The sequence below is a fragment of the Dasypus novemcinctus genome, chromosome 4, assembly GCF_030445035.2.
Source record: "Dasypus novemcinctus isolate mDasNov1 chromosome 4, mDasNov1.1.hap2, whole genome shotgun sequence".
NCBI classification, from domain to species: domain Eukaryota; kingdom Metazoa; phylum Chordata; class Mammalia; order Cingulata; family Dasypodidae; genus Dasypus; species Dasypus novemcinctus.
The window spans coordinates 20,062,378-20,075,383 of NC_080676.1; the positions used below are offsets into that span (position 1 = coordinate 20,062,378).

At 33.7% G+C, this 13,006-nt stretch overlaps 1 protein-coding gene across 3 annotated transcripts in view; it reads left to right on the plus strand.

Annotated features, from left to right (window-relative positions):
- TSC22D2 (TSC22 domain family member 2) overlaps positions 1-13,006 on the plus strand; it is a 49,419-nt gene that overhangs the window by 8,038 nt on the left and 28,375 nt on the right. Inside the window, exon 2 of one of the 3 annotated variants that reach the window (XM_058295144.2) lies at positions 5,884-6,133. The exons of the other annotated variants lie outside the window; for them this stretch is intronic. Coding sequence (XP_058151127.1) covers positions 5,884-6,004 — 121 coding nt within the window. The 3' untranslated portion in view covers positions 6,005-6,133. Of the gene's footprint in view, positions 1-5,883; positions 6,134-13,006 lie in introns of those variants that run through there. 3 annotated transcript variants of the gene reach the window in all.

Sequence of the window (13,006 nt, forward strand, 5' to 3'; positions counted from 1 at the left end):
AGTTGAGTTCTCCCTACAAAGATTTAGGTACATTAACCAATTTGTATCATTCCTATATATATCATTTCAACTTTCATAATATGTTCTAATGTATAGTCTCCTTGCTAACTGACCATGCAATAAATTCTTTCTTTTCTTGGGGGGAAAAAAAAGAGTTGCTATGTATAAGAGAAACTGGTTAATGCATCAATTACTGTGAATAATTTTGGTGTATTTTTAAATGCTAGTTCTTAATGTTTTAGGCTATCTCTCAATTATTTATACAAGTAATTTGCTTAATCTGTGAAAATGATTCTCAAACAAAGTTTAAAGCCCACTAATTTCTAAAGTAAAATTAGAATCGGGTGTTAAGTAATTGTATATGTTAAACCAAAACAAATCCTTGCCTTGGTATAAGGTCTACCTAGCCTTTGAATACAAAACGAAAATATGGCATGAGAGTATTCTTTTAATCAAACAAAATCAATAATGTGTTTAGTTATGTATTAGCATATCATAAGAGTGACCATTATAAAGTTAGTGGAGTCAGCCTGGGCTGAAATCCAGCTGGACTGCATATATTGAGGAACTTGACCTTGAGCTAGTTGCTCAGCCCTTTAAGCTTTGCTTCTCCATATGGGGAAAAAAAATGGGAATAGCAACTTCTTGGAGAATTTAAGAGGGTTAAATGAGGTATACAAGTAATTTGAGAATAATTCATAACACAAAACAATATGTACAGCAAGCATGCATCACAGAAATATCAATATTTCAGTGCTTAAACTATTCTCCCAGATTACCCCTTGAAATGGTACGGGTCATACCACAAACTTTCGATTTTGATCTGAAAGGAGTACTTCATGTAATAAAGTATAAATTGTATGCTCTGGATGTACTCAGAGAAAAGGAGACATTGTTTTAGGCCAAAGAAGTCATGATGTAGTAAGCAGCATAGCAGATTATGTTTTAGTTCTGACTCTTCTACCACTTTGTTGGTTTCTTTGGTCAAACCATTTAACCTCTCTATTTTCCTCATTGGTAAAGTTAGAATTTCAGACTTGGTCAGATTCTGAAGTTCCTTTTAGCCCTTTATATATGAAATTGTATATTTAAACATACTTCATGAGAGGGCTACTAGCTTAAACCTTCCTCATTATCAAACCGCTTTCCTGTCACCAGACTGTTGTGGGCACAAAAAATGAAGTTTGCAAATACTCAATTAAGTAGATTGAATGACCAGGAAAACTTGAAAGCAATAGTATACCTATCTTTCCAGTTTTTTTGCTCTCTCTGAGTGGTAAGCATTGGGATACAGAAATAAAACTATTCTGCCTTGCAAGATCTCAGGCAATCTGAAAAATGATTGTTGGATAGATAACTTTTGTAGACTGATGGAGTATGGTGTTAGCGGGAACTATTTAGGACATCAAATCATTGGGTGGAGGAGATAGTAGACTGACTCCCCACCCCCTCCCCCCTTTTAAAAATACATTTATTGGGGAGTGGTTATAGCTCAAGTAGTTGAACACCTGCTTCCCATGTATAGGGTCCCAGTTCAATACCCGGTACCTCCTAAAAACAAAACACACACACACAAAGAAACAAACTCTTATTGGAGAGTGGATGTAGCTCAGTGGTTGAGCGCCTACTTCATGTGTACGAGTTCCTGGGTTCAATCCCTGGTACTCCTTAAAAAAAAAACATTCATTCTCTTTTAGGTAATACATCTATACAATTCAAAATATGAAAAGGTGTATAAATTGAAAAGCTTCCCTGTCAAGTCCAGTGACCCAGTTTCTGTCCTCAGAAACAAACTGTTATAGCTTGAGCATTCTTTTGAGGCACACTCTTAATCTGAGTCTTACGGGGTTATTCAGATTAGGTCACTGATAAGGGAATGGTTTTCTAAGCAGAGGGAGAAGGCAGTGTGTGGATATGAAAGAATAAGAATATGTCAGACTTAGAAAGTGATGAAAAATTTGACAGGAACCAGAATGTATAGTTTGAATGTCCCTGTAAGGAATTTAGATTTTATCTTAGATTTATGTTTTCTGTTCAAGGTGTTTCTTGAAGCCTTATTATTAAAGTGGTATGTGTCTTGGAAGCATTTTGGTTCCCTGTTCAATTATTATCGTGTTTTAAATTAAAATTTATAATAAAGTTACATGTAGGGAATACTGAGTCCCCAAAATCAGGATTCTCATCCTCTGGAATGCACTAAATAATTTGGTATACCTGGCTCTAATTTAGTATTATGGTTTTTAAAGAAACTTAAAGGTATTGTGTCTGCCTCAAAATTACCTTAATGATGAGATATTTGGTACATATTAAGTTACTCTACCAAAAGTTGATTTTTCATATAGCATAATTTGGAAACTGTGACACCGTGTTAAACATACAAACCAAGTTTAATTGTGTCAGGTCCTGTGTATATATAATCTCATTTGATTGATTCAGCAGCCTATTAGAAAAGTGATTTCCTCTTTTTTATGGATTAAAGGAACCGAGTCTGAGATTTTGAGTCACACAGCCAGCATTAAGTGGTAAAGCATAGATTCAAACGCCAGCCTTCTGACTCCAAATCCAGTATTATTGGATATTCCCAGAGTCTGAAGTTTTGTTTTATTGCTTGGCTGACTGTAAAATGTAAACTTTTAGAAAAGCTACTGTAACCAAGATTTGTTGTTACCTAAAGGATATTTTCAATAATTTAAAGTGCCCAGATAATAATGCTGAAGATTGTTAGCCCTTGTTGATCCTCCACTTATTATAATTCCATGGTTTCTGTTTAGAGTCTCTGAGGTTGTTTTGACATGAATAAGAGGGAGTATTCACTGAGTTCATGGCTCATATAGTTCATTTTCTAAGCAGCAGCCATTTTCGTAGCTTAGTTTGAGGGGTTATGTGTGTGTGTTTTCTCTCCCTGTTAGTTACCCTATAAAGATATCTTGCTAGAAACTGTCAAATGCTTTGAGTCACTTTCTAAGGTATTACTCTCAGGTACTTAGGAATGAACATGAACAGATTATTTAGTATATAAAGTCAGGGAGGGAAGAATATGTTTTGGTCATTGGTTTAGAAAAAGGTCTACAAATAGGAAAACATCGTTTTCATTTTTAGTGGCCAGAATAAATTTGGAATAAACTACTCATCTCAGTCTTCCTAAGAATTGCTTCATTAACTCTGTACTTAGATTGGTAGTTTATATTGACATCAAATATTTTGTTAGAAAATTGGTTTCAGATTTTATTTCTTGGGCAGAAGAAAATTTTTGACCAAAGCTGGACACAGTTCAATATTTCTCTCTAGTAGGTTTTGAACATGTCGGTTTATATATTGGTTCCAAGAGGTTTCATAGACTATAATCATGAAGTGTTTCCCATTAATAGCACTTTCCTTGGGCTTTTAATTTCCTCAATTTTGTGCTATTCCAAAATAGAAGTCTTTGAAAGATTATTTAGTATTTATAAATGACTCTTTCCCTCTCCATCCCCTTGAAGTTCTTCATTAGCTAGGTTTCACAGACTTAACTCCCTTAATCTCTTGCTGTAAATCAGTGTTTTGAAACTAATCATTGTTGGTACTTGCTGATAAACCTCTCAGTTTATGGATAACATCCTAGCTAAGGTATTCCAAAATTCAAAATTTTCATATTTTATTATAAACGACTTTCTAAATGTATCCTTTAGACTGTTTAAAATTTTCTATAGTACACAGATTGTATAATTCCGTGTGTCTTCGTTTTGAATATATATAGAAAAAGTGATTAACTGCCAACCTTTGCATCCTTATAAATAAATTGTTAATATTATTCTTACTGTAATGAATTTTTAATTCCAGACTTGCAGAATAACTTTCAGGTTTGCTCTTTGTTATTCTTTTGTATTTATAACTTCTTCTTTGAGTCACCCCATTTATTTTAAATCCAACATCTCTAAATACACCTGTGTAGATAGCAAACTAGTGCCTATATGGCCCTAGGCACGTTTGGTAAAAAAGCCAAATTGAGTTTTCAGTTGATTCATTTGGTTTCAAGATTTCATTTGATTTGGCTGAATGAGTTCTATGTGCAGTGAAAAAAAAGTAGCCTAAGAAATATATCTTTAAGGAATGCAAGCTGTTAATAACTAGTAGGTAGCAGTCTTTTAAGCCTTTCATGCTATGAGCAAGTCTTATAAGTAACTTTGAATTGCCTCAGACCTGGTCAGGAGAAAAGTAGAAACAGGGTTAAAAGAATAGAAAGTAGTTGAAGGTAGGGTAAACAAAGAGAAGTAACTTATTGAAGATGCCTAATTAATCGGTATTGCTCTACTTCAGGGACATGCTGCCATCTAGTATCTGCCTTTCCCAATTTTGGATCATCTAAAAGGTTAAACTTAAAAATGCTTTCTAAAAAATAATTTTTAAAAATTCTATCTATAGTTAACACAATTTAAGTCTAAATCTGAGTTTTCAAATCATGGAATTCTGTTGAGGATTTGTTTGGCTTGGTGATGGTCGACTCTCCAGTAGTTTTGATCAGTACAACCAACTGAATTGTTAACTCCAGTAGACCCTGGATATAGTTTTCCTTCCTGTTGTATGAATACTGTAGAGGCTCTCTTAAAACCTCAGAACTGCAAGCTGTATCTTAACCTCATTTTGTTGATAAAGTAATAGCTGTCATTTATTCAGCCTTAACTATGCCAGAAGCTTTACATGTAGTCTGAATTCTTCATCCACCCCGCAAGGCTAGATATATCATCATTTAACAGATAAAGAAGCAGACTTAAAATTTAACTCTTCTATATATTTAGTATTAGCAGTAATGAAGCATAAACTTTGGGACTAGATTGCTACGTCCTAGCTTTGTGACATCAGTCAAGTTACTTCTCTTTGACCTGGTTTCCTCATCTCTAAGATGAGAATAATAGCACCTACGTCTTAGAGCTCTTTGAGAATTGAGCTCATTAATGTAAAGCACTTAGAATAGTGCATTTATGTCCTTAGCTATGCTGTTACTCTACTACAGCATGGGTCAAGAATTTTAGAAGAAATAACCTAGTACAGGTGGGGTGCATGGTTGGGGGTAGGTGACTGTGAGAACATACTGAGGCGGAAGGGAACCATTACGGAGCAGGTGTGTCAAAATTTTAGTTCTCTTAGAAAACATACCAGGGATAGGAAGTGAATCATGCATAGTTGGAGCTTGCCCAGCTGGCCCATCAGTTAAAGAATCTTTGGTGGTAACCCTCGGGAATGTGTACCCTGTGCTCCATGGTAGAAATGGAAGATGATTATGAATAGGCTCCTGCCCCTTAAAGGGGCACTGTGCTAATGCAAGTGGTTAGAAAACTGCCATAATGATTGCAGCAGCAATTTTTTGCCCTATCCCAGAAAAACCACACATAAAAAATGGATTCTGAAGGTGGAATTGTGTCAAGTCTAATCCAGGAAAGGAATCTCCATTGGTCCTCATAAAATCTTTCCCTCTTAAAACAAAGAAATTTTACATTGTGAAGATACAGCCTAACTTATTTACATGATTTACATGAATTCACAATCTGAAAACAGCGTTGTTAAATTGCTAAACATACAGGGATTTATAAAGATCTGATACGGAGTAGTATTGATTAATATATGAACTAGTCATATTGGTACATATGTATTTATGTACAAGCATATATACTTAATTGGATGCTAGTTAGTATATCACTTTATCTGCATTACACTTTTCTTTGAAAACTGCAATCCTGAACCAGTGTCTGTTGGATTTTGCCCAGTTTTTAATTTCTTTCAAAATGTTGTCTTTTGTTAAAGCACTTACTCTGTATTGGAAACCGAAAATCTTCCATCTTTTTGAAAAAATGGTGGTTTTACTGTACGTTCTCAACCTCATTTCCATTTGATTCTTGGATCTCACAGGAATCCTTCAACTGCTTTCTACCAAGCGTTCCATTTGAACACGTTTCAGGAATCAAAGAACCTCTGGGATAGGTATGAATACTTACATATGGAATGCATACATGCAAAAGTGTATGCATGAATTGCCTTGCACTGTACTGGTTTCTCTTCATCAAAACTGATTAATTTAATGGGAGGAAGGAAATCACATGGTATCTAACATTGGACAAAGCAGCAAAATAAACCAAAAAGACAATCATTTTGTATAGAATATTAGCATATTTTATTTTTACTGCATTTTGTGCACTTTAATTATTTGGGTTTTTTTAAAAGGATTTACATATTCTATTGAATTTTATGCTATGAAATATCTACTTACCCATATTTATTTTGAAGCAGAAAATATAAAATATACTATCTACAGTTATTTTATTTTTTTGTGTTATTTTTTATACGGTTTCTCTGTAAAAACCTTAGTGACTCAATGCAAAATATTTCAAATTAAAAATAAAATAGTCATTGTTTAATTCTTGATGAGAAACCTAACATCAAGTTTGTTTGCTAGAATTAACTAGCTCTGCATTACTGACCTGTAAACCGCTAAAAAAGTTTGCTTTCTCATGGAAATGTACAGATTTTTTTCTCAACTTTTAAAAGTATAAAATGAAGTCTTAGAATTCATTTATGGCAAAAGATACTTTGGTTTATCTTTCTGCTTAACATATTTTATCTAGTGTATGTTCTCTCTGTTCAGTTATTTTGCTGAGTATTTATTAGCATTCCATCATTCTCTGCTTAATTACTACAAGTTAAGCACAAACAATCCTTTTAAAATTCACAGAAAGCTTTTTTTTTTTTAAGATTCTTTTAACTCTGCCTGGCAGTGCACTTGTGTCCTCTGGCATAGGTTCAGATAACACTCATGGACTCAACTCTGTCTCCTTCATTAGAGAACTGAGTATTGCTAAGTGCATGTACATGTCATATTAAGACATGGTCTTCATTGCCTAGATTGGTAACAGTCTTTTAATTCTTAGGCTTGATATGCTTCTGTGTGTCACTTTGAAAATTTTTCTAATGAAGTATCTTTTTGGTGATGTATCTCTTAACTAAAAATGTCTTCAGTTAGTTGAAACAGGAACTTTTAAATTGTCATACCACGTTTATAAAACCAATTTTTCCAACAGCTCCTCCATAGCAATATAAATTGATATAAATGTAGATTATGACATGAAACAAGCATGAAGGTTTAATCATTTAAATGGTTTACCAAATGAAGCCAGAGTGTGAGTACTTTTGGTGTACTTCATATTTTTCCCTTAGAGCAGAGTGAAAATTAGCACTCTTCTTAGAAATGTAATACAATAGTAGTTTTCAAATGTATAGTAATTTAATTCAAATTGCTAACTTTTGTGAGCTGCTGTGACATCAGTATGAGTAATATATTATCATCAAAGCATACTAAAAATGTTTGAGCTTTATTTTCTGTAATTTAGATCTAATATTAAAAGGTTTCTTTTATTTCATTATAAAACAACTATGGAAGTTGCCTGCTCCTCATCTGTTGTTATAGTTAAATACTCCTTATCTGTTTTCTTTTTAGATGCCAGAAACTTTTAAGATATCATAAGTAATGCAAGTTGCCATACCTGTAGCTTCTCATGGGTTGAAAATATTATCTCTTTGAAGCCTGTTGTCCAGGGCCAAATAAGTTACTTGTCTATGGTGTGTTAATATCCAAAGTAAAATCAGAATTTATATTCTAAATCAGCCATTCTTTACTGTAAATTTAATCTGTTTGGTATCAAGATAACAAACTCAATCTGATAGAAACTGATAGTGACTTCCTTTTAACTTATCAACCAGCTAATTCATTTCTCAGTTGATAAGACCAGTGTTGGCTAGCTTTATTACTTCTAACAAGTATTCCTTCAGTTGGCAAATATCCACAGACTTGTTAGTAGATGTATCAGCTAATAAAGTATTTGTGGGGTGATTTTTCTTTTCAGTTGCAGACAGAGGTTGAAGATTTGTGTGTGTTAAGCTTTTAAAACTCATATATAACTTCTGGCCATATTTGTTCTGGACCTCATCAAACTGCCTTGTTCATTTTTTGACTATTAAAAATTTCAGATCGTTATTTTACTACTAATTTGGCAAATAGTTGTTTTTCAGGGATGATTCCATTATTAAATAGAACCAATCAGAACTATAAAACCCTTATAATATTAATATTTACCACCTTCATCTTATTTTGAGGTATAAGTTTATCTACCAGTGTTGATAGATAACCATGTTTCAGGATCCTATTTATGAAATTTTGGAAATCCTTTTCAGTATGGGCAGCTGTTAAGCCCTGTGCCAATTTCCACTAATACTGTCCTAGATATTTGAAGATCCCACCCTAGATTTGCCTTACTTTGAAATACTGAAATCTCTTGTTTTCCCCTTGGGTTCTTTCAGCTTAGTAGAGAATCTTGATTAAAATACAAGTAACTAATATACCTTTCTCGTTATGATTTAAAGTTCTCTAATGGCTCCTTTGTTTCCTTCCCTATTTCTGCCTATATTTAGATATTCTCTATTTCCATTGGTATCTGGTGCTTCATTCAGTTATTGTACTAGAGTTGAAGCAGCTCTCAAGCCTTCTTTATCTTTTCTTACACATGACATCATTGTTTTCTATCTTGTCATTTGCAGAGTCCTCAAGGAATCAGTAAGAAACAATCTTCAAATACAGGAACATTAGACACTGATAGCTCAACAGTAGTACAACCCTTTCTTAGAAAGCCCAAACTGTTTTCTGTAGGCTATTTATCCTTATTAAAATGAATAGTATAACTTCCATAGTTAGTTTTCTAGGCACTTACCTAACAACGAAGAAGTCGATATCTAGCAATATTTTAGACTATTGGCATTTCCAAGTATTGACTTTAAAATCTGTGTATCTTTTCAGAACAGCTTTTTAAACTTAGTTCTTGGCATTCCAGTGTTAAATTGACATCATTTAGAAACCTATCCCGATGATCACTGGGGAACAGGCTTTCATTTGGAGATCCTTTATCTACAAAAGCTCAGGATAAGTTTATAGCAAACAGTTTTACCTTTTTCTGAAAATCAGGATAAAGAATTACTTAAACTCAGGTAGACTAAAAAAGCATTTGGGTAGCTGGTAAGAATTTAACCTCATTCATTAATAAACACTTGGAATGTTCCTACCCTAATGAAAAAAAGTATAAATACAGTTAACAAGTGAGGGTAATGGTTGCCAAGTGCACTGTCCCTTGTCCTTCCTTAATGATAGCACCAAAATTTAAAGAAAAATAGGGAAAATGATAGACATGTTATTAATTTACAATGAATGTCTACGTAAGTTTATGGTAAGTCTCTTACTAGATTATTTTCTGTTAAGTTTTTTTACAGTGATTATTCATTTATATGTATTTATATCTAGTTTAAAAAGTATTAGACTAAAAAATGTTCTTATTTAAATAACCAAGTATTTTGTGTTAGGAAAAGACTTGCAGTATTTTCTTTTATTGTTCTCTATGAGCTTTCATTTTTGAAGCTAAGAGTAAATCACAGCTAAAATGCCTATATCAAAAACCATGGATCCTAAATAAGACAATTTTGTTTTACCCTTCCTCCAGGAAACTAGTCTGTCATTGGCACCCACCATTACTTGGTAGCCTAAATGATCCTAAGACTTAGGTTTCAGAATTTGGCCGTAGGTTTCAGAATTTGGCTGCTCTCATTTTTGAATGTTCAGCCATATGATTTTTAAACTTTTATTGAAGTATAATTTACACTAGAAAAGTGCACCATTCATAAATATATAGCTCAAACTGAATATCTGAATACCCGTTACCCAGATTAAGACACCAAATATTATAAACTCCCTCGTGACCACCTCAAGTCCCCTTCGAGTCACTTCCCTTCCCCTATTCTGTCTTCTGATATTTTATGTAAATGGAATTATACAGTGTGTATTTTGTGTCTGGCCTCTTTCAGGCAATACTGTGTTTGATATTTATGTTGTTTTGCATAATTGTAGATCAGAACTACATAATTTTGAAAGAAAGCTACAGTTGATTACTTGTTGGAGATTGTTACTTGTTAATGTTCTCTCCTAATAATTATATTGGATGTAGCCTCAGAATAAGACTCCAAGCTGTTTTGTAACCAACTTAAATATATTTTCTAATAATTCGTACCTATTACCTACATAATTAGCTGATTAAATTTTGACTTATTCCAGTTTTGGACATCTAGTGGATAATCCAAGATGCTGTAAATCAGACGACAAGTTTTTAATGAGCTGTCCCCTTTTAGAACTATTTCTCTTTTTTATTTTTGAAATAATTTTAGACTTAAAGCAAAGTTGTGTAAATAGTGCTGAGGATTCCTGTATACCCTTCACCTAGCTTCACCTAATGATAGCATCTTGCAAACCTGTAGTATAATGGGAAAAAAACCTCAAAAATTAACCTTGGTATAATACTATTAATTAAATTGCATACCTTATTCAAATATTACCAGATTTTCCACTAATGCCGTTTTTATTGTTTCAGGATCCCACATTGCATTTAGTTATTGTATCTCCTTTTGTCAGTCTGGAACACAGTACTGTTTCTCTATTGAACATATGTCAAAGGATATCAAGTCTGATTTTGTTAGTGTGGACATGCAGTTTAAGGTCCCCTCCAAATCTCCACCTTTTCTCGCTATACTTAGCTACAGTTGCTACCCCCCGTCGGACTCTTTTGTGCCACTGTCTATAAATGTTTTTCTCGGTAACATAATCTGTAGTTCTTACCTGAGTAGTAAAGGGATGAGGGCAGTCAGAATATCAAGATCCTTTAGAGATCTGATGAAAGCTATGGGTATTCTCACCATAGCTCATCCTTGGATGACAGGTTTAAATGAAAACCTAAGGACTCACTTAAAATGTTCAGATGACTTTCTAAAGCAGGAAAATGGTGGCTATTATTGAATAACAGCATCTATAAATTTAACAGACTCAAGTATACACAGAAATTGATAAATTAACATTTCTAAATTCAAAGAGCCTGAAACCTAGGTTGAGTAGGTAGAGTAAAAAATACATGTGTTCGTTGACTGTATTTTATAGTACTGATTAGCAAGTGACAGGCCTGCCACAAAGCTAATGTAATTTTAAGTAGGGTTTATAGAACTAAAATACACAGGAAAAGATGGTGACATCTTTTGAACTCCATGTCTACAGAATAGCTGTTCTGTATAAAAAGCTAACTAGAAAAGCTACTTTCTCTATACTTTACCTGGACAGCCAGGTGGGTGCTTGAATAAGCAGGCTTGGGCTTACTTTCTGAAAGTAAGTGAGCATTCTTGGCAAGTAGTCTTGTCATCCCTAGAAATAGTAAAGCTGTCTTTATGACTATTAATCAGCAATGTTGACTTTGTGTGACGTTTAGATTCAGTTACTCTTAAAATGCCTACTCTGTGGAGTTTTATTCCCTCCACTTAAGTTCTAAATGAAAGAGAAAAGAGGTAGGTAAAAGCATTGGAATTGAGTTCCTTTACTTCTGTTTTTTCATTATTGAAAAACCTCAAAGAATTGTATGTTTGCCTAAGGAAAGGTAGGCTGATAAACTGCTGCTCTTTCAGGAAAGAATTCCATGTTAGATGGAATAAGTGTTAGTGCTAAGTAGAGAAACAAATGGTTCTTCTCTCAGAAAGAGTGACTGGAAGCTTATTTGGGAATGATGCCATAGATGATGGTGATAAGTGAAGCCCCCATAAATAACTAGGTACCCTGATCAGCATCTTAAAAACTAGAGATTTCTTTGTTCCCAAATTCAACATAGAGGTAAGGTAACTTGCACAGAAAAATAACTCACGTTATAAACTGACAGAAGAATTTAAGAAGATAACTCAAATTCTGGACTATACATACATGGGCGTCAGTCTGTGTGGTTGTCATGGGACCATAGGAAAAATAGGACCCAATTTTTTTAAAAGCCACAGTGAATGTTTGTGAAATTAATACTCTCAAGGTACATATCAAATTCTTACGGATGAAGAGATATGAGCAGTATGTGGTAATGACATGAAACTGTGTGTAGAATGTAGTGAATGTAGGTCATTGGGGTTTTAGGGAAAGAAGGTCACATAAAACTCTCCTAATACCCATGCTTTACAGTGTTCTGGATAGAACTTGGGAATTTCAGTAAAGTATTAGATGCTTTGTCATATTAGAAAGTAGTCTTTTTTAGCAATATCCATTTGTCCCAAATTGTAGATACCTGACATTAAAGGATTTTCTTGTTGCTATTTTAGGTGATTGTATGAAAGACAGCCACCTTTTCCAACCAAAAGACTAAAACCTTAAAATATCATTTTTTTGTAATAGATCATAATAAAAAAGATTATCAGAGAAAAACGCAGTTGACCCAGCAAAAGTTTGTCTCGTATAAATAAATCACTAGGAGAAACAAAATTAGTAAAATCTAATACCTGCCTTTAATAAGCTTGGTCTTAATATGAAAAAAGATAGGTGAATACATCATCACATGATTGAATATGATAGCTGTCATTTAAACTTCAAGCACTTTATGCCTCTCGGGTACAGCTGAATTGGTCAAAGCTTCATCAAAAGGTGGCTTTTTCATTTGGAACCTGGAAGTGGTCTAGTAGAATTTGGTCATGCAGAGGTAGAGAACTGAAGGAAAGGGAGCATTCCAATTAGAGGAAATACTGTCAACCACTGTGAAAGTAGAGGGCATATGCAGTAAGAATGGTTAGATTTGAATGGTGTGTGAGATACTTATTTATTTATTTATTTATTAAAGAAGTTGTGAACTTGCAAAAATGATCATGCACAATGTGCAGAATTCCCATACACCACCTCTTCATCAACACATTTCATTATTGCAGTATATTTGGTTCATATTATGAGAGACATCAACAGACTATTACCACTAACTATGGTCTGTAAGGGTACATTTGGTATATTTTCTCCTTACCACCATATTATTAACACAATACCTTCTTTGATATTGATGCAAGAATATTACAATATTGGTGTTAACTGTAGTCCGTAAGTTATATTAATTGTATGTTTCCTGTGCATCTCCATATTCTTACCAGCTTGTAATAGTGATAT